We start from the raw sequence: 22,132 nt of genomic DNA, 5'->3' as shown, positions 1-22,132 counted from the left end.
CGGGTACTAATGCAATGCAATACACAAATATCTCTAGGGGCCAGCAGCATAACACCACTGTCTCTGTTTCCCCCAATGAGGCGTATTAGAAATTGCAATTTTCACAATTGCCACAGTTTTTTTTTTTTAGATTTTAACTTCCTATTGTTTCAGGAAAAAAAAAAAAAAAAAAAAAACACATGTTCATAGCCACAATGGTTAGACCCTGACCTTATCTTTTATATGTGAAGCTTCTAATGAACCTGCACAAAAGATGGAAGGCACAGGGTCCGCTGTACTGTGATTGGTGTGCCTGATGCCATTACCTGTATATAGCAGGGTCACTTAAATGCTCCAATGAAATATGGAACCTTGCTGTAAAGTCTTCCTGAAAAAAATATAGTAAATTTGAGTGTAAAAAAAAAAATCCCCAGTGGCCAGTGTAAAAATTGCAGGATTACTAAGTTTGTTTATTGTTTTAAAATCATGTTAAGAAAAAAAATGCCAAAAAGTATTTAAAAATACATGTAACACAATAACCTGATAGTGGATTTAAATAAGTCATTTTCTAATGATACGCTGCCTTAAATTGCCACAAAAAAATTTTCATCACTGTGTTCTGTGAACCATAACTTTTTAAGTTAATTCTCCCTTTGCTGTAGCTCTACGAGAAAAAATTTTTTTTTAAATTTCTCTTGTGGGACTAATTGTATTTTTCATAGCAGTGTGTTATAGTCCACACATTGACTTTACACTGTGTGTCAGTACATTAACATTATTTAAGTTTTTCCATCATTCAAAATAACACAAACTTAACACAAAAAATACAATAATGCAAGTGTGCAATAAGGTGACATAGAAAACCCCTCCTTCAGTCTAACCACTTACAAGCCACAGCACCTAAAGGGATAAACCATGAGCACTCGGATCCTTGCCATTGCATTAGAATACGCAGTTCACACTCACGTGCAGGACATCAATGGCACTTTGCATTAAGTGTATAGCGTCTGCACCATAAAGGTATAGTAGAAGATTACTCTGACTACATGTTCCAAAATGCAAATCATCATGGCCATCTCTGCCGATATTCAGGCATCAAGGAACACTTCCAAGAATTTTAGCTGTCAAGAACCTCTGTAGGTGTAAACTAGCGTATACAACAGCTGCCGATTAATGCAGAGAAGCGATGGTGTTGAACAGACAGCACAAGGCGCTGTTTTAACTGACATAGTTTAAAGGGAATCTGTCAGCAGGTTTTTGCTGTTTAATCTGACAGCAGCATGAGGGAGGTTTGGAGACACAGATTTCAGCAATGTGTTACTTATTAGGCTGTGTGCTCTTTCAATACAATGAGTGTTTTATCAGCAGGATATTATCACTGTCCAGACTACAGCTCAGGTGCATCCTGGTCCATGTCCTCAGCACTGATTAGAAGTTTATTGTCAATATGCAATGTACACAGAAAGCCGTGGATCAGGAGTATGGGCAACATTAGCTTTCTGAGCTCTGCCGCATGCTACATCTAAGAATCGATAGTTTACTGGGAGCAGGAGTTGTGATACATCATTTGAATCAGAGTCTCTTTTCCTACATTCAGATGAGGTAACAAAAACCTGGTCACAGGTTCCCTTTAAGTGTATGTAGGTCCTCTCTGCTCTGTACTGTATGACCTCTTCGGAAGCTTTCACATTGCGCTTATCTTCACGTTCGAGGGTCCCCTTTGGTGCCTGAGGCCGAAACCCCCCTGCAAAACGGGATTCGGATGCATGTACTGACTGGGCCATAGACTATAATGGTGCCGGCAGAGAGAACATGTTCTCTGTCGTGCATAATTTTCGGGCATATATGTACACGTTGGCTCTGCTGGAACCATTATAGTCTATGGTCCCGTCGGTGCATAAGGCCAAATCTAATTTTGTGACGGGGTACGGCTGCAAGCCCTGACGGTCCTCAAACAGGAAGATGAGCGCAATGTGACGGCACCCTTAGATTTGAGTGTCCTCTTCCCATAGTCCTCTATGTTGTGATGATGCAGATGATGCCTGCTGCATGGCCCAAGTAAAGCAGTTCATTCTCCCCAATGTCTGAATGCTGACAAGTCTCCTAAAAGCAGATCTTTTGCAATAAAAGCTAGACATATTTGTTAAGAGTCTAAAACCGCCTACTTACATTGTACTGCTGCAAGCAATACTTCAATTTTGTAAGCGCTGCTTGTCGATCTTTAGCCCACACGACTAATTTGGCAATCATCGGATCGTAGTGTACAGAGACTTCATCACCTATCATTTATGAACACACAGACCATTGAGGTAGCAGACAAGAAGTGAACTTACAGGAGCAAAAACTGGACAACTAGCAAAACATTCACTACTGTTTGCTAAACATTTCATATCGTGTTAATTGCCATAAAGTAATGCATTGTAATGATTTGTGATCGGCAATAATATCTGCAGACATACAACATAGATATCCCACCAAAGACAACATCGGAAAGGAGTTTGTATGGGTTTCCTCAGGGTTATACGGTTTCTTCCCACACTCTAAAGACATATGGATAGGGAATTTAGATCGTGAGCCCCAATGGGGACAGTGATCATTATGTCTGTAAACGCTGTGGAATTAATGGCACTATATAAAGGAGTAAAAATAAATAAATTTCATGTACTTTGGATAAGCCATCAATGATTTATCTTTGGCTGTCAGACCTCCACTAATCAGCAGAAGAGGCAATCACATTGTAATATGTGACACAGTGCCACTCTTGTACATATGGCTGTGTGTGGTACTGCAGACTAGCCTGAACAGGACATGGATAGTGCTGTCAGTTACGGCTGGTCTGCTGATTGGGCTGGTTGTGCCCTCAGAGACAACACACTGAGGGATTACCCTAACAATTATAATCAATCCTAGGTCACAATACTTTAAAACCCTGCACGTAAAGTACTATAGAGAAGTATTAATTCAGACAATCACCTTGTCTTACTCCAGTCTCAATACGTGTAGAAATGTCCGCTGGTGGAGTAGAGAGATGGAGGAGGGGGCCAGCCCCTGGCATAAAGTTATTATTAGGATCTTCAGCATAGATCCTAGCCTCGAATGCATGACCATTCAGGGCGATTTCATCCTGAGTCACGGGGATCCTTTCCCCAGCCGCTACCTGCAAAAGTCAGACTAATATGAAATGTGTTCAAAAACATCATGTGGCTAAAATAAAATTATTGTACCTGATCCTGTACAATGGAAAATGCTTTCTTGTTTTCGATAAGGATAAATAAATATATTGTACACCCCACTAGCTGGCCATCAGTGGTATTCATATCCTGGTAATGGGTTGCTCTTCACCTCTCGCTAATTAAATGAAACTTCTATATCTGTTATACTATAGATTACACAAATTACTGTCATCTCAGAAAACTGTCCAAATTCCGAACATACCACCGATCAGCTGATGAGAGATTTTATGTGGGCCCCAAATAACGTAATTGGCAACAGAACGTACTACCTAAAGTATGCAGTCTGCATGTGGACCAAACGATCAAACAAGCCCATTCATTTTTCATGTAGGCTTCGCCACCCTCCCCCCTATGTACATTTATGAACTTTTCACATTTGCATTTGAGCCTCCAAGATGGATTCGATTTAGTGGTGAGCAAACGTGCCCAGATAAGGTGTTATCTAAGCATGCTCGTGTGCTAACCAAGTGGATAATATGCTTGAGTCCCTGCGGCTGCATGTCTCATGACTGTTCGACAGTCACAACACACGCAGGAATTACCTAACAAACAGGAAAACCCTGCATGAGTTGCGGCTGTTGAACATAAGTGAGACATGCGGCCGCGGGGACCCATATGTTTCGAGCTCACCGAAGACACTCGGTTAGCACACAAGCATGCTCGAATAACACCTTATCCAAAAATGTCCATTCATCACTAATTCTGTTGTTTTTACTTATAACTGAACATAAATATTTTTTAATTTTTTAACGCACATGTAGAAAGAGACTCAATTTTTGCAATCAAACTACAATGATCAAAGAGGTGGACTTGCTTGCCAGATAATTGCTGTAGATTTATATAAAAAAATTAATAAAAAAGTGCAATGCTTCATGAAGAGCGTTGACGTCCACCAGTCTAATCCTGCACACAACCTCACCTTTGTTTTTCGTATCTAGAGAGGGCAGCAGACAGTTGTACCAGTATAGGGCAATTCATGAACGCTATATATTTCGTAAAGAATACACCACAGTACACATAAAAAATAAAAAAAATAACAGCCACAAATGTGCCTCACCCGCAGTTGCCACTCTACAAGGTCAGTGCCAGTGATCATCTCCGTGACTGGGTGCTCCACTTGTAGACGTGTGTTCATCTCCATGAAGTAGAAATTGTGCTCGGAATCCATAATAAATTCTACAGTTCCTATAAAAAAAAAAAACACAATTGTGATGCAACTGTAATGTAGCGGGGAGATAATCATCATGTATTTTTTGTCAAGGATTTATGGTAAGATCAAAAAATGTCCTTGTAAAGAGGTATGAAAACTGAGAGGAGACTATACATCGAGATCCCATCCTTTTTTCATTTCATGTGCACCAATGAGGGAGGGTGTGGGTCCTTCATTCGCCAGCGAGTGGTGGCTGTCAGCTGTATATGACAGATCCCATGGCAATGACTAAAGTGTGGCCGCCTAGTTATTTATTTCTATTTGTATATCTAAATCCTCTTTAGGCTATGTGCACACAATGCGTTTTTTGATGCGTTTTGTTGGCTTTTTTTTACGAGCGTAAATAGTCCAAAAACGCAATGGAATACTTATGCAAGGTAATCCAATGACAATCCTGAAGTCTTGTGCACATGATCGGTAAATTTTCATCCATATTTGAAGCATTTTGTTGTCTGCAGCGTGTCAATTCTTTTTGCGTTTCTACAGTGTTTTTGACTCATTGACTTCAATTGAGTCAGTCAAATCTCCAGCAAAAACGCAGGTGTAAAAAGGTTTGTGCATTTCCTTAGAATCGTCAAAGGAAATTATGTCAGAAGGAGGAAGAGTGCGCGGGCGGAGAATGTGTGTGCATCTGTCTGTAGGTGTGTACCCATGCGACGAACAGCCCATAGTGTTTGTACTTAGGCGTCATCTGATAGGACTACTACTCCTATCCGGCCATGTCTGCTGTCACATATAACACAAACAGCATGAGCCGATGATGAGAGAATAGTGCCATCATCCGACGCCTGTGTTCATTTGTTAAAAAAAAAAAAATCAAAATATTGACATAATTACATACATATTCACATACTAAATACATACTCACCAAGTGCTTAATCCTGATGCCCGTGTCTCCTTCAAAGAATCAAAAATAATAAACCAACATATACTCACCTTTCCACCGTAGTCTATTTAATACATAGTGTCCCACGGCAATCTCACCCTGCCTCCGATACACTGACAGGAGGTAATCAATCTTGCAGTGTATCACTGAGCCGCCGTAAGACAGTTCACCGGATTTCATCAGCTCCATTGATCTCCCTTACGGCACCGCTGCGTGGGAAATTTCTCACACAGCGGTAGTGCTGTGAGAGCACCAGAGCTGATGAACTCCAGTGAACTCTCACGGCAGCGCAGTGAGACACTGAAAAGAGGTAATCCCTCCAACAGTGTATCGCCGGAGGCTGGATAGAGCAGTCACATCTCCAGATGTGACTGTTCTACAGGTGAGATCGCCGTGGTACACTCGGTATTAAGTGGACTACATCAGACGGATAGTATTATATGTTGGTTTATTATTTTTTGATTGTTTGCAGGAGATGAGGGCGTCGGGGATTAGGCGTTCAGTAAGTATGGTAAATTTAGATTCAATAAAGGAGTCTGTGAGACTACTTCAAATAAAGGACTTTTTTCTGGGTGTCTGTGTTTTTTTATACAATTTCACTATGAGGTTAGTAATGGATAGGTGCCTAATTAACTCCTCACCATTACTAACCTGTGTGCTTGATGTCACCTGACAATACAAAGAAAATACAAAGCTACAGGGGAAATGGGAAGAGCGAGGCTAAGTGCCAGAATTGGTGAATCTATAAGATGCGCCATCTCTGGGATGGCTGAGAGCTGACGTTTTTAGCCTGGGGGGGTGCAGATATCCATGGCCCCTTCCCATGCTATTAATATCAGCCCACAGCTGTCTGCCTAGCCTTTGCTGGTTCAATTTTATAGGGTCACTCCATGTCAAATTTTTTCTGGCGTTTCCCTGTAGACTAGCCAAGTAAAGGCTAAACAAACAGCTGTGAGCTGATATTAATAGCTTGGGAACCTTTATGGCTATTGGCTCCTTCCGAGAATATTAATATGAGCCATTGGGCTTTCCCTCTGCTGGTTCTGAAAATTATGCGGGAGTCCACAAAATTTTTTAAAAACATTTTTTGAAAAATAAACCGATATTGCGTTTCACGCAGATTTCTGACAGATGCTGTTTTGTTACAGCATATGTAGGTTAATTATGTTAATTCTCCTACATAGGTTGGTGACTGTGTGCGCGTCTGTCTTTATTTAACTCTTTATGTACCTTTTATTAATGAGGGTATCTGGCTGACAACTGTTCATTACTAAACCTTGGCCTTGGTAATCATATATAAGGGCAGGGTCCTTCCCCCTCTGTATCAGTCTGTCATTGTTAATTTGTTTACTGTAAGTGATAACTGTAATTTGTATGCATACCCTTCTCATGTACAATATATATATATATATATATATATATATATATATATATATATATATATTAGTCCATCAAAAAAGAAAGCAGCACACCATGTTAGTTTTCAGTAAAATACTATCACAAGGACTGTGTGTCATCATTAGAAAGTGCAAATGATAACACACAGTCCTTGTGATTGTGTGATTGTATTTTATACAGTGAATACTGTCTTATTCTTGTAAATTACCATTGTAAATTGTATGCTTTAACCTCTTAATGACAGCCAATATGTCTTTTTACTGACCTGAGATATAAGAGAATATCATCCCCATACAGGTGACAATTCAGCAGCTGTCAACTGTACACTATAGCTGTCAGCTTGCTGTATCACAAACGATCAGTGTTGTCACCGTCCATATCTGTTTAACCCTTTAGTTGCTGCTGTCAAAAGTGACTACATCAAATAAATGGTTAATAGATTGTGGGAGCTTCTGCTTTAATCTAATTGACACACCGAGATCATGATTGTGGGGTCCTGATGTTTGCCATAGCTGTTCATGGCCAAATAGCGGCCTTAGAGTCTGGCTGCTATAGCGGTCAGTTCAGAAGTTAGCAACATTTAGGTGGTAAACAAACACTTTTTCATTCCTGCTATACCACTTTGCATTAATTCTTGAAAATCAAATGAAGGGTTAATAAACTATCTGACAGAAGTTTTCAATATGTAAGGGGATGCTGTTTTTAAAACGGTATCACGTTTGAGGTTTTCCAATATACAGAACCCCCAAAGTCACTTCAAATCTGAATAGGTCCCTCAAAAAAATAAATTTAGCAAATTTCCTTGAAAGAATGAAAAATTACTGCTACATTTTTAAACCTCCTAAAAGACTAACAAAATAAACTGGCATTTTAAAAATGGTGCTGATGTAAGGCAGACATGTGGGAAACACGGGTATTACATACCTGGTAATGTGTTTTTTCATGAGACATGACGGCACCACGAGAGAGGGGATCCGCCCAGCGAGGACAGGAAACCTTCAAGATAAAAGGGGCGGCTCCTCTCTCCGCATTAGTTGTTTTACAAAGCACGAGAGGAACTCCGCAGTTTAGTGTACACATAAATAATACATCCTTTACACTACTAAATTTCCAACACCCAAGGGAGTGTATAACGTTAATAATGTACCCAACTAATGACGTGATCAATAGGGAGGGAATATAAGGGTGCCGTCATGTCTCATGAAAAAACACATTACCAGGTATGTGTATATACCTGTGTTTTTCCATTCTACATGACGGCACCACGAGAGAGTTACAGAGATTTGTATTCTCTTTAGGGAGGGATCACTGCTTGTAACACTCTTCTCCCGAATCTGAGATCAGAGGTAGCAGATAGATCTAATCTATAGTGTTTGAAAAAGGTAGATGGAGAGGACCAAGTGGCCGCCTTACAGATTTGGTCGATGGAGGCGTCCGCTCAATCCGCCCGGGAGGTTGCCATGGCCCTCGTGGAGTGGGCTTTTAAGCCCTCTGGAACAGCCCTGCCTACACTACTATACGCTAGCATGATGGCCTCTCTCACCCATCTAGCTATAGTCTGTTTAGAGGCTTTAAGGCCCTTTCTTGCCCCCTGGTATGAGACAAATAAGGCCCTCTGTTTTCTCCAGGGTTTTGTCACCTCTATATACTGCAGGATACATCTCCTAACATCTAGGCAATGAAGCCTCTCCTCCTTCTGGCTACTAGGGTTAGGACAAAAGGATGGTAAGACTATCTCCTGCGCCCTATGGAATTTTGAAACCACCTTGGGAAGGAATGCTGGATCTAACTTTAAACACAACTCTATCGTCCATGACCTGAGTGTATGGAGGGTCTGCGTGCGTGTAAGTCCCCAATCCTACGGGCCGATGTGAGTGCCACTAAGGCTGTCTTTAAAGTTGACACTTTTTCTGATGTTGTGTTTAGTGGTTCAAACGGACTTTCTGTCAGAGATGATAGGATTAAATTTAGATCCCAATGAGGAGGAGTAGGGGATGGGACAGAGTCGGCTCTAGTACAGGCCCGGATAAACCTGGCCACCCATCTATTGTTTTCCAGGTCGCAGTTGAATAAGGCTGCCAGGGCTGAGACATGTACTTTGAGGGTGCTGACAGCTAACCCCAACTCTAAACACCTTTCTGCAGAAACTCCAGTGCTGCCCCTATCGGTACTTCTCCCTCCTGTATTGGGCCTGAGGTAGATAAAAATTTTCTCCATATCCTTCCATAAATTTTTGTAGTCACTGGTTTTCTGCTACTGAGCAAGGTGGATATTAACCCTGCTGAGAAACTTTTTTTCTCTCTAACAGTGACCTTTCAAATTCCAGGCTGTCAAATGTAGACCGGACATTGGAGGGTGATTGAAGGGACCCTGTGTTAGAAGGTCGTGGTCCTCTGTGAGCACCCATGGGTCCATCACCGACATCACTCTCAGCCAGTAGAACCATGGTCTTTTCAGCCAAAAGGGATCTATTATAATTACTCTGGCTTGGTCCTCCCTGATCTTCCTCAGAACTGCTGGAATGAGGCATATTGGAGGGAAGGTGTAGAGGAGACCTGATGTCCACTCTATCCTGAAGGCGTCTACTGCCAATGTCCTGTCGGCTGGACTTAAGGAGCAGAATTTTTGAACCTTCCTGTTGGTTTTTGAGGCGAAGAGATCTATGATGAGTTTACCCCACCTATGCACAATCCGTTGAAAAATGGACTCTTTTAGGCACAATTCTCCTTGCCTCAAGTGGTTCCTGCTCAGAAAGTCTGCCTTCAGGTTGTCCATGCCTCGGATATGCAGGGCCGATAATGAAAGGAACTGGTGTTCTGCCAGAGTCATGATCCTTTTTGCATCAGGGACTGAGAACGGGTGCCCCCCTGGTGGTTCACATATGCGACCGCGGTTCGGTTGTCTGATAGGACTCTCACATGGTGTCCTCTTAGGTGTGTCAACAATCCTTCCAGTGCCCTTTCGATTGCTAGTAGTTCCCAATCGTTTGAGGATAGATTTCTTTCCTCCAGGGCCCAGGGATCCTGGAGCCATAATGTGTCTAGGTGGGATCCCCACCCCCAAGGACTGGCGTCCGTTGTGACTACTTTGGAGGCTGTGTATGTCCAGGGTACTCCTCTCGGAGAGGACTATCTGTAACCACCACCTCACGGGAGGGTGAGCTTCTGCTTTAACTGCCCCTGAAGCCTCAGGTCGTTTTGTAGCACACACCACTGAAGTTCTCTTGTGTGGAACTGGGCCCATTTTACTGCTGGTATGCAGGAGGTTAGGGACCCCAACACTGACATGGCCCTTCTCAGAGTCATTTCTGTTTGTTTGAATGTTGCCACGATTAGATTTTTGATCTTCTCTTCTTTCTCCTCTGGGAGGCGACACTCCTGTACCACTGAGTCCATTGTTAAGCCTAAGGAATTCTGGATCATTGCTTGTTCCAGTTTGGATTTTTTGAGGTTCAGCTGCCTACCCAGGGTCTATAGTGTTTCCATCACTATTTTGACTTGTTCTTGACAGTGAGAGAAATTTCTTCCCACTATCAAGAAGTCGTCCAGATATAGTATCACCAGAGTGTCTTTTTCCCTGAGATGCGCTGTGACCTCTGCAATTAATTTTGTGAAGACTCGGGGCTATTGCTACGCCAAAGGGCAGAGCCCTGTATTGAAAGTGACGCCACTGAGACTTTATCTGGACCGCCACTCTGAGATATTTGCGGTCTTGTTGCCGGATCGGGACATGATAGTAAGCATCCTTGAGGTCCAGGACTGCCATGTAGCACTGCGGAAAGAGAAGCTTCACCGCTGACCTATCGTTTCCATCTTGAATGATGGGACTATCAGATATTTGTTGAGGCCTTTCAAATTTATAATCGTCCTCCAGGAATTGTCTGTTTTTTTTATGAGAAATAGGGGGTGGGGGGGGGGGGGGGGGGGAGTAAAAACCTTCCTTCTTTTCCTTTTCCGGAATTTCTTCCAGGACATGTTTGTCTAAGAGTGATAATACTTCCCCCCCCTCCAGACTTTCTTGTTTTTCTTGAGATGACTGTACTGGAGTCTGCATGTATCTTCGTGGCGGCCAGTGGTGGAATCTTAACTCCAGACCCGGCCCTACAATTTGCCGGATCCAGGTGCTGGATGAGATCCTCTCCCAGGCTGGGAGGAAGTGAGAGAGCCTTCCCCCCACCTGAGAAGGACCGTCACTGGGAGGGTTTTTTGGCGTCTTTTGAGGGCTTGCCGAAATAGAAGTCTCTCCCGCCTCTGGATCGCTTGTCAGAGTTGTTTCTGTCTCGATCCCTGTCTTCTGAATTTTTGGCCCTTCTGAAAGGAGCGTCGAAATTCTTCTTTTTGTCGCCGGCTTCTTCAAATACGTCATTCAATGCAAGTCCAAACAGGAAATTTCCCTCACATGGCAGAGATCAGTGTTTCATCTTTGCCTGTGTGACCCCCAGCCAGCATTTGAGCCATACTGCACGGCGTCCCACATTGGTTAAGGCTGACGATTTTGGTGCTAGCCTGACTGAATCTGCTGAATCCTCAGCGAGAAAGACTGCCGCTGCTCTGATGGCCGGCATTGCTTCCAGAATAGACTCCCTGGGGACTCCTTGCACTAGCTGATCCTCCAGGTTCTCAACCCAAATTTTTAGGGATCTAGCCACACAAGAGGCCGCGATGGCGGGCCTTAGTGCCCCAGCTGAGGCCTCCCAGGCTGTTTTAAGACAACTGTCTGTATTTCGATCCAGAGGTTCTTTTAGAGAACCTAAATCCTCAAAGAGTAGGGAGGATTTTTTGGCGACTTTTGAAATCGCTACATCAATCTTTGGAGCTCTATCCCAGGATGAGAATGCCTCTTCCTTAAAGGGGTACCTCCTTTTCAGAGAATTGATTATCTGGGACTTCTCTGCTTTTTCCCATTCCCTCTTTATGAGTCCTTCCAGCTGTTCGTTGATAGGGAAGGCTCTACGTTTTTTCTTTTGCAACCCGCTAAACATAAGTTCCTGAGCAGTCTTTTTTGCTCGCTCATCTACCAGTCCCATAGTAGATCGGATTGCCTTTATAAGCTTATCTGTAGCTTCTACCGGGAATGCGTGTTCCTTGTCAGAACTGCTATCCGAATAGCAGGATTTATCTTAGTCCTCCTCTGACCCTGTGGAGTCCTCCTGAGAGACCACTGAGGGGCTGGATCTATCTCTAGTCTTGCTATCCGTATCGGCTGATTGTAATGCCCTCACTGATTTGCAAACCTCTGTTTGAAGTAGGGATCTCAGATTGTCAGAGAATGAGGGTGTCTCCTCCGCTACTGTCTTGTTAATACAATCCTGGGACAATCTTTTATTCCAGGGTGTTCCTAGGGGGCTGTTGCATAAAGGACATTCTTTATTTTTAGATAACCATATCCGGTGAGCGCTGTCTGCTTTTAGTGCCCATGCTCTCTTGTAAACTATCCGGGTGTATGTGCGCGCACCCTCGGCTAAGGCAGGTGTTATGAATGAGTCACCGTAGGAGGCAAAAACAGAAATGCTAGCTAAGTCCAGAAAACCAGAGAAGTTGGCAGCTATCGGATTGCAGACCCCTGATCCTATCAACAACAACTAGCAGTAGCCGTGGGGGGTTCCTACGATGCCCTAGACCCCTCGATCACAGCCGGAGAACTGCCTAGCCTAAAGACAGAAAGGGAAATCTAAACTGCCCCAGAGCAGACCCCAAAGCAATAGGCAGCCCCCAACATATGACGGTGAAGCAAGAAGAAAAAACACTAACACAGATAGAAAGATAGACTGAGCAAATGATGGGGCCCAAGCTAACTAGATAGGACAGGATAGGAAAGCTGCTGTCTGCAATCCGCGAAAAACCCTATCAAAATAAGAGCCAACAGACTGACAGGGAAAAAGGCCCTGAAGACGCTAGGCTTCAAAAAGACTATGTCAGTACTCAGGTATTTTCTGAAGACAGAGCAAACCGACAAAAAAGGAAGTCAGCTCACCCCAGCAGGGAATGGCAGAATCCAGAAAAGCAAGGCAAACTAAAACCAAAACACAAATGCAAAAAGGCAAAGCAGAAAACTTAGCTTTTGAGGAGCAGGAATCAGACTGGTCTCCTAGAATGCCACAGAGAAATCACCAGCGAGGCAGAAGGGTGTCGGCTGCCTTATATCCAGTCAGAGATCCCCGTCGCCCAGTCATCCTCTCCCAGCTCAGGTGCTTGGTAATCAGCCTCACTACCTTCCTTCACCAGAAGAGGGAGTTCATCAGACCTCAATGGTGAAGGGGAAAATGAACTCATAACAGGCAGGTATGCGCGCCCCCGGCCACAACCGATGCGCGCTCTCTCTGATTCCTGCCGCGTCCCCCTGTGACTGACACCCGGAACGCGCCCGCCCGTAAATGAAGCGGTCAGTGGTGTCGGCCATAGACAAGCCACCCGGCCATAGACGGCCTCTATTCCTCACTCTGTGCCCGGGTGTACATACCTGATGCGCGCACCCAGTTTCACTTCCGGTGCGCACCCGGGTCATTTCCGGTACGCGCCCGTATTAACTCCGGTGTGCGTCTGCAGCATGTTATCTCGCGTTTCCATGCCATGCCCCCTCGCCTGCTGCCGACGAATCCGAGAGCCACGTACACTGTGTCCTACCTGGTTCGGAGGAAGCAACAGCACTGCCACCACTGCAGGTATTTTCCCCTTGGGCAGTCCTCCTGGCTTTTATCTGCTCAACAGGGAGGGTATACATACGTGACCTCCGAGGAGCTTAACTACTGCCCAGGCACCGATGTGCCATACGGGCTGCATGGCCACTATGTGTCAACAGGGAGCGGCACCAAAATGTGGCCTCCGTGGACTTCTATGGGGCATGTTTGGTCATCAAGGAGGGTACACGAACCGTGGTCTCCGAAGGCATCAATACTTCACCCGGGCATCTGCCTCACGGGCTGTGGCCATGCACTCGCTCAGGGGGGACATAGGAATATATGGCCCCCGAGGCGACAACTGGTACCTGGTGACGGGTGTAGCAGACCAGTGCCTGCCAGTAATCACCCGACCCAGGCCTCCTCTGCTTTTCTTCTTTCTTCTAGAATCTTCAAGAGGTTTTCATCTTGAGGGTTTCCCATCGAGGACAGGAAACCAACTGATGCGGAGAGAGGAGCCGCCCCTTTTATCTTGAAGGTTTCCTGTCCTCGCTGGGCAGATCCTCTCTCATGGTGCCGTCATGTAGAATGGAAAAATGTTATTTATTAATGTTTTTGTGTGGTATGACTCTCTGGATTAAAGGGATAATCATTAAAAGTTTGAAAATTGCATTTTTTTTACATTTTTGTCACGTTTCTGATATTTTTTTTATAAATAAAACACAAAACATATCAACCTAAATTTACCATTATCAGAAATTATAATGTGCCACGAAAAAACAATCTAAAAATCAATGGGATTTGTTGAAGCGTTCCAGAGTTATCACCACATAAAGTGACATTGGTCAGAATTTAAAAAATTGGCCCTGTCACTGAGGGGTTAAAAGGCATTCACCCATCACCACTGTAATGCTTGAGAAAGGTTCACACCCATTGAACTGAAACGTTGCTGCATGGGCACATAGCCATATGGGCTATTAAAAAAGCACTTTATTGAAAACTAACATGGCCTGCTGCTTTCTTTTTTGATGGACTATCTGGAGGTTTGGTATGTACCTGAAGGGCTTGCACCCGAATCCTTTTTCTATTTATGTGTATAATTATATATATATATATATATATATATATATATATATATATATATATATATATATATATATATATATCAGCCCAAGTGACCATCAATTGCAGCATATACCAAGGTGATGCACTGTCCAGAATGCTGTCCTGCATAGGCTTTAACCCCCCCCCCCTCAGCCAGATAATTATTACACAGTCTGGCTATGGATACAACTTCAAGGTTGGAGGCACCATCGGCCACCTCCTCTACATAGATGATATCAAGCTGTATGTGAAAAAACAATCGAGACATCAATTCACTGATCCACCTGACAAGGATCTACAGTGAAGACATCGGGATATCCTTCGGACTGGAGAAGTGCGGCCAGTTGGTAATAAGGAGAGGTAAGATAATCAAGAGTGAGAGTGGAAGTACCAGCAGGGCACATAGCAGATGTACAGACATGCTACAAGTATCTCAGCATCCCACAGGGATACGGTAACCATGATGAGGAGGCAAGGAAAGTAGCAACATCCAAATGCCATCAAAGGGTAAGACAGGTCCTGAAGAGCCAGCTCAATGGGAAGAATAAAATCCGCACCATCAATACATATGCCCTGCCAGTAATCAGATACCGTGCTGGCATAGTGGGCTGGTCAAAAGGAAAGATGGAAGCTGCAGATGTGAAGACACAAAAGCACCTCACACTGCATGGAGGTCTCCACCATAAGTCTAACACCCAAAGATTGTATACCAACAGAAAGGAGGGTGGTCGAGGCTTGACAGGCATCCAAGCCACCATCACGGATGAAACAATGAGTATCCAGGAATACATCAGAAAAATGGCACCAAAAGATGAGATGGTGAGAGAAAGCCTAAGGCAGCAACAATAGATCTGGAAGGAAGAACAGGAACATGAAGCGTCATTGCAAGACAAGCCGCTGCATGGCATGTACCATCGACAGATAATGGAGGTGGCTGACATGGAGAAATCCTAACAATGGCTGGAGAAAGCTGGACTCCGAGACAGCACAGAGGCACTAATCATAGCAGCACAAGAGCAAGCACTAAGAACCAGATCCATAGAAGCAGGAATATACCACACAAGATAATACCCAAGGTGCAGACTATGCAACGAAACCTCAGAAACAGTCCAAAACAGAGTGGCAGGATGCAACATGCAAACAGGAACAGCGTATACCGAATGCCATAACCAAGTAGCGGGAACTGTATACAGGAACATCTGTACAGCATATGGGCCAAGTCTCCCTAAGTCCAGTTGGGAGACCCCAGAGAAAGTGGTGGAGAATGAAAGGGCTAAAATCCTGTGAGACTTCAAGATCCAGACGGATAAGCAGGTGTTGGCTACTTGCAATAGTAGACAAGGATCAGAAGACAGCAATGATAATAGATGTGGCAGTACCAAGTGAAAGAAACATCAGAAGTAATATGAGAAGCTGGAGAAATACCAGGTCCTCAAAGGAGAACTGGAGAAGATGAGAAAGGGGAAGGCAACAGTGATTCCAGTGGTGAAAGGAGCACTTGGAGCAGTGACCCACTAAGTTGGGGAAATGGCTACAACAGATCCCAGGAGCAACATCTGAACACTCTGTCCAGAAAGGCGCAATGCTAGAAACCAGGGCTGTGGAGTCGGAGAGCCCATTTTGGTGGAGTCAGAGTCAGTGTCATGGAAATTGAGGAGTTGGAGTCGGAGGTTTGGCTTACCGACTCCACAGCCCTGCTGGAAACAACCAAAATCCTGCACAGAACCCTCGAATTTCAAGGCCTCTGGTAGAGAACCCGAGAATGAGGAAGGACAAAAACACCACCCCCATTGGGGGCAAGAAGGAAGTTTTTCACTTATATTTGTGTGTGTAAACATTATAAATTTAAACATGGTATGTATTGACATTATGGTCTTCAAGTCCAAAATGGGGAATGAAAAAGAATAGGTTGAACAAGGAAATTACATCACAATTCTTTTTTTTTTTTTAAATAATATATCTTTATTTAGCTCTATGGATTTACAAATATGCATGAAAAAAATGCATCAAAAACACGCGTATTTTCCGCTGCATTTTTCTGCCAAGAGATGCAGAAACCTTGCAGAAATTTCTGCAAGCAAATACCCAACGTGCACACATAGCCTTAAAGTGTTTCTGTACTTGTCAACATTGATGGATGATCACTAGATCATCACTGTGTGATCAAAGTAGTATACACCGGGTCTCTCATAAATGTGCTTTGGTATTGGCAAAGCCTATTCACTAAGAGGCACCAAATCTAGTACAAGTACTTAGGGACCACAGCGCTAGAGCAGAAACAATGGCATACTGAAGGTAAAAACAAAGCCCAACTACATCAGCAAACATCTATTGTTCAATTACCCTGCATCCCTGTCATCCAAGATAACAGACAATAAGTTACAACAATCATCAACTCAAAAATCAACATCCAGGCTTGTACAAACAATAGTCTGTGTTTCTTGACCAACCAAAGAAAAACACAAGTTCTAAAGTCAACATAAAGATAATATCCTTGGTCTCTGGGCCTCCAGAATTTACTTCTGGATAATTAAGATTAAACGCTGTGTTGTCACACCACTTATGACATATACTTACTTTGGTAGTAATAAATTTAAAAAGGGTTTTCCTTGCTGAAAAGAAAAATAGTTGCATGATGCACAGATTCTGCGCAAGTGGGCCGTAGGATTGCATGTATGTGATCACAGGGCAACTAGATTATTATCTGCTTTTCTCATTAAAACATTTAGAGACACACAGGAGTCTAGTTGACATGTGACCACAAGTATGCAAATCACATGTATGCAGTCACATGACTGCTCACTCATATGGGGAATACAGGTGAAAAGGCATTGCACACTGCCCGGAGTCAAAACTGTCCTGGTTGAAGACTGTTCTTAGACAGGAAAGCCGCTTTAAAACATACCTGCACCCACATAGTTAACTGCTTTTGCAGCTCTCACAGCAGCTTCTCCAAGTTTCCTCCTCACCTCAGGACTAATTCCAGGCTAGAGAGAAGGAAATGCAGACAAAATTAAATTTTCCTTAATGGCCAAGATTATACACTCTCCATGTGCACAGACTTAAAGTAGTATGTTAATTGGGACCCTACTTATACTGCAGTTATGGTTGTGTTAGGTCAGGTATCTGTTTATCCTGATAGTAGTACAGGCTAGTAGAAGGCCTTGTTATTTTCAAGTGAAAAGAAACCAGACAAATCAGTGATATCATCAACCCATTAGGCTCTGCCTTATACATCATGGACCTTTTCAATTATGATACTGGTAACCAACTTATTTTCCACCTTTGTATCATTAGGACTGAACATTTATTGTAGTACTTAATCTATTTATAACAATAGTTCTCCAACACGTGATAATCTATATGAAAAGAACTGTTTATTCATAGAACTTGTCATCTATGGCTCAATTCTAAAGTTCCCTGGTATCAGGATGACTGACTTACCCCAGGCGCCTCCTCAATGATTTTTTGGTGTCTTCTTTGTACACTGCAGTCCCGCTCAAACAAATAGACTGCATTTCCATGTTGGTCACCAAATACTTGGACTTCGACATGTCTGGGAATTGCAAAAAGATAAGAACAATATAGAAAACGTTCAACATAAAAACAGCAGTACAGCGGTTATACACAAGCAAGGTGATATTCTAACTCATCCATCGATTCCTCCCTTTATAGATTGCAGAGTTCCTGTTGTTAAGGACAGCCTTAAGTTCAAATACTTAATTAACCTCAAGTGTATTATTTCACCTTACGTGAGCTTTTTCAGATCAAAGTGTGACACTAAAGATGGCTGCCATTTCCTGCTTGCCTCATACCATGTGCTTATGGAACTGGAATTTCCTGTTTGGTCAACCACCATGTGCTACATGAATTCACTCACGACGACGCCCACTGTGATGACCTCATGGACCAACCCAGCCTGATGACCTCATGGATCCGCCCGGACTAGCTCACTGCCCAACCCACTAACCAATGGAATACATCCGAACACTCATTTTAGAGTTAACCGAGAAAGATAAGAAAAACGAGTTAGATTATACTCACCCGGGGGTCCGGTCCGATGGGTGTCGCAGTCCGGTCCAGCGCCTCCCATCTTCTAGCGATGACGTCCTCTTCCTTACTTCTGCTGCGGCTCCTGCACAGGTGTACTATAAAGTATCTGCCCTGTTGAAGGCAGAGCAGAGTAGTGCATTGCGCAAGCGCCTGGAAAGGTCAAAGAGGTCCGGCGCCGACGCACTGCAGTACTTTACCCTCAACAGGGCAGATAAAGTACGCCTGCGCATGAGCCGTGGCATAAGTAAATAAGACGTCATCGCTAGAAGATGGGAGGCGCCGGACCAGACCGCAACAGCCATCGGACCAGACCGGACCCCCGGGTGAGTATAATCTAAATCGTTTTTATTTTATCTTTCAGGTTACATCAGGGGCTTATTTACAGCATTACAGAATGCTGTAGATAAGCCCCTGATGGCTGTGGCCGCATCTCATAGGCCAAAAATGAGGTGACAGATTCCCTTTAATCAACTAATCACTTAGCTGAATCTACCAGTTTTATGATTTTAATTCCAAAATACTTATTGGGTATAATGGCTCCATCGACTTAATTTCCAACTTCAACCGGGAGTATACACTGGTTTTGAAATATTTTTACTAGATTCGGTAAACAGTGGGTACGGAAAGTATTCAGACCCCATTTAAATTTTTCACTCTTTGTTTCATTGCAGCCATTTGGTAAATTAAAAAAAAAAAAAAATTCCTTTTTTTTCCCCCTCATTAAAGGGAACCTGTACGCCCCTAGGGCGCTTTTAACTAAAGAGCCACCTTCAGCAGCACTACAGCTGCATTCTGTGAAGGTGGCTCTTCTGTTTCTGACCCCCATTAACGCCAAAATATAGACTTTTATAAATAGTTCCTCATACCTGCATTCTGTCACAGAGGTATGGAGTGTCCCTCTGTTTAAGTCACCTCCCAGCTGTTCTTCAATCCCCCTCTATAGCGTCCCTGCACCGCCTCCTTCCTTTCTATTTGCCGTTATATGTTGTCGGGCGCCTGCGCTGTGACAACAGTTCTTGGGCATGCGCAGTGCACGCTTCCCAGGAACTGCCATCAGGCTATCGCGCCTGCGTGTTGCGGAAGCCCCAGCCCCGCAGTGTGAATACTTCATAACACACTGCGGGGCGGGATCTGGGGACGCAGAAACACGTAGGCGCGATAGCCTAATGGCAGTTCCCGGGCAGCGTGCACTGCACATGCCTGAGAACTATTGTCACAGCGCAGGCGCCCGACAACATGTAATGGCAAAAGAAGCAGGCGGTGCAGGGACACTATAGAGGGGGGTTGATGGACAGCTGGGAGGCGGCTTAAACAGAGGGACACTCCATACCTCTGTGACAGAATGCAGGTATGAGGAACTATTTATAAGTCTATATTTTGGCGTTAATGGGGGGTCAGAAACAGAAGAGCCACCTTCACAGAATGCAGTCTTAGTGCTGCTGAAAGTGTCTTTTAGCTAAAAACGCCCTTGGGGGGTGGTGGTGGTGGGTGACAGGTTCCCTTTAATGTACACTCTGCACCCCATCTTGACTGAAAAAAACAAATGTAGAAATTTTTGCAAATTTATTAAAAAAGTAAACTGAAATATCACATGGTCATAGGTACTCAGACCCTTTGCTCAGTATTGAGAAGAAGCACCCTTTTGAGCTAGCACAGCCATGAGTCTTCTTGGGAATGATGCAACAAGTTTTTCACACCTGGATTTGGGGATCCTCTACCATTCTTCCTTGCAGATCCTCTCAAGTTCCGTCAGGTTGGATGGTGATCGTTGGTGGACAGCCATTTTCAGGTCTCTCCAGAGATGCTCAATTGGGTTTAGGTCAGGGCTCTGGCTTGGCCAGTCAAGAATGGTCACAGAGTTGTTCTGAAGCCACTCCTTTGTTATTTTAGCTGTGTGTTTAGGGTCATTGTCTTGTTGGAAGGTGAACCTTCAGCCAAGTCTGAGGTCCAGAGCGCTCTGGAAGAGGTTTTCATCCAGGTTCTCTCTCTTCTATCCAGGATCTCTCTGCACTTGGCCGCATTCATGTTTCTTTCAGTTGCAACCAGTCAACCTGTCCCTGCAGCTGAAAAACATCCCCATAGCATGATGCTGCCACCACCATGTCTCACTGTTGGGATTGTATTCGGCAGGTGATGAGCAGTGCCTAGTTTTCTCCACACATACCGCTTAGAATTATCACCAAAAAGTTCTATCTTCGTCTCATCAGACCAGAGAATCTTATTTCTCATAGTCTGGAAGTCCTACATGTGTTTTTTAGCAAACTCTATGCGGCCTTTCATATGTCTTGCACTGAGGAGAGGCTTCCGTCGGGCCACTCTGCCATAAAGGCCAGACTGGTGGAGGGCTGCAGTGATAGTTGACTTTGTGGACATTTTTCCCATCTCCCTACAGCATCTGTGAAGCTCGGCCACAGTGATCTTGGGGTTCTTCTTTACCTCTCTCACCAAGGCTCTTCTCCCACGATTGCTCAGTTTGGCTGGACGGCCATGTCTAGGAAGGCGTCTGGTTTTCCCAAACTTCTTCCATTTAAGGATTATGGAGGCCACTGTGCTCTTAGGAACATTGAGTACAGCAGAAATTCTTTTGTAACCTTGCCAGATATGTGCCTTGCTACAATTCTGTCGCTGAGCTCCTTGGCCAGTTCCTTTGACCTCATGATTGTCATATGGACTGACATGCACCTTGAGCTGTGAGGTCTTATATAGAGAGGTGTGTGCTTTTACAAATCAAATCCTATCAGTTTAATTAAACACAGCTGGACTCCAATGAAGGAGAACAGTAGAACCATCTCAAGGAGGATCACAAGGAAATGGAAAGCATGTGACTTAAATATGAGTGTCTGAGCAACGGGTCTGAATATTTATGACCATGTGATATTTTGGTTTTCCTTTTTTAATAAATTTGCAAAAATATCTACATTTCTGTTTTTTTCCCCCATCAAGATGGGGTGCAGAGTGTACATTAATGAGAAAAAAATCATGGATTTTTGTGATAACTCACCGTAAAGTCCTTTTCTCCGAGACGCTCATTGGAGGACACGGATACTGTGGGTGTATGCTTCTGCCGCTAGGAGGCTGACACTAAGTGAAAAAAAGAGGTTAGCTCCTCCTCCGCCGTACACACAATCGCCCCTATTGCGGGCGGAAATCAGTTTGGTGCCAAAGCAGTAGGAGGACAACAAAATCAGCCTTAATACAGGTACAACATGTCCAAAACACCACCCTTATTTCAAATTAGTAAATGCATATTAATTTAAACAAAACAAGAGCCAACTGGCTAATAGGGTGGGTGCTATCCCCCCCAATGAGCGTCTCGGAGAAAAGGATTTTACAGTGAGTTATCACAAAAATCCATGTTTCTCCTTTGCCTCATTGGGTGACACAGATACTGTGGGATATCCTAAAGCAGTCCCTGGGTGGGAGACTGACTCACCGATCCAAGCTACATGCACCTCTTGTTTAAAGGTGCGCCACCGCTGCTTGGAGAATCCTTCTACCCAGGCTCGCATCCGCCGAGGCCTGAACATGGATATTATAATGTTTGGCAAATGTGTGCAGGCTGGACCAGGTTGCTGCCTTGCAAACCTGTTCCGTCGAAGCCTGGTGCTGAAGCGCCCAAGAGGCGCCCACTGCCCGAGTAGAGTGCGCTCTGA

At 44.0% G+C, this 22,132-nt stretch overlaps 1 protein-coding gene across 3 annotated transcripts in view; it reads right to left on the bottom strand.

The window, feature by feature from the left end:
• Window positions 1–22,132, bottom strand: part of MCCC1 (methylcrotonyl-CoA carboxylase subunit 1) — a 139,054-nt gene that overhangs the window by 58,737 nt on the left and 58,185 nt on the right. For all 3 annotated transcript variants that reach the window (XM_073578756.1, XM_073578758.1, XM_073578757.1), the window contains 5 exons: window positions 17,871–17,982; window positions 17,332–17,413; window positions 4,270–4,397; window positions 2,953–3,136; window positions 2,149–2,258 (listed from right to left, as the gene is read on the bottom strand). In XM_073578756.1, the coding sequence (XP_073434857.1) occupies window positions 2,149–2,258; window positions 2,953–3,136; window positions 4,270–4,397; window positions 17,332–17,413; window positions 17,871–17,982 (616 nt within the window). The remainder of the gene's footprint in view (window positions 1–2,148; window positions 2,259–2,952; window positions 3,137–4,269; window positions 4,398–17,331; window positions 17,414–17,870; window positions 17,983–22,132) is intronic.

This window comes from Dendrobates tinctorius, unplaced genomic scaffold, assembly GCF_039654945.1.
Source record: "Dendrobates tinctorius isolate UK_male_01 unplaced genomic scaffold, ASM3965494v1 ptg000060l, whole genome shotgun sequence".
In the NCBI taxonomy this organism is placed as follows: domain Eukaryota; kingdom Metazoa; phylum Chordata; class Amphibia; order Anura; family Dendrobatidae; genus Dendrobates; species Dendrobates tinctorius.
This window is presented reverse-complemented; position numbering and strand designations above follow the sequence as displayed.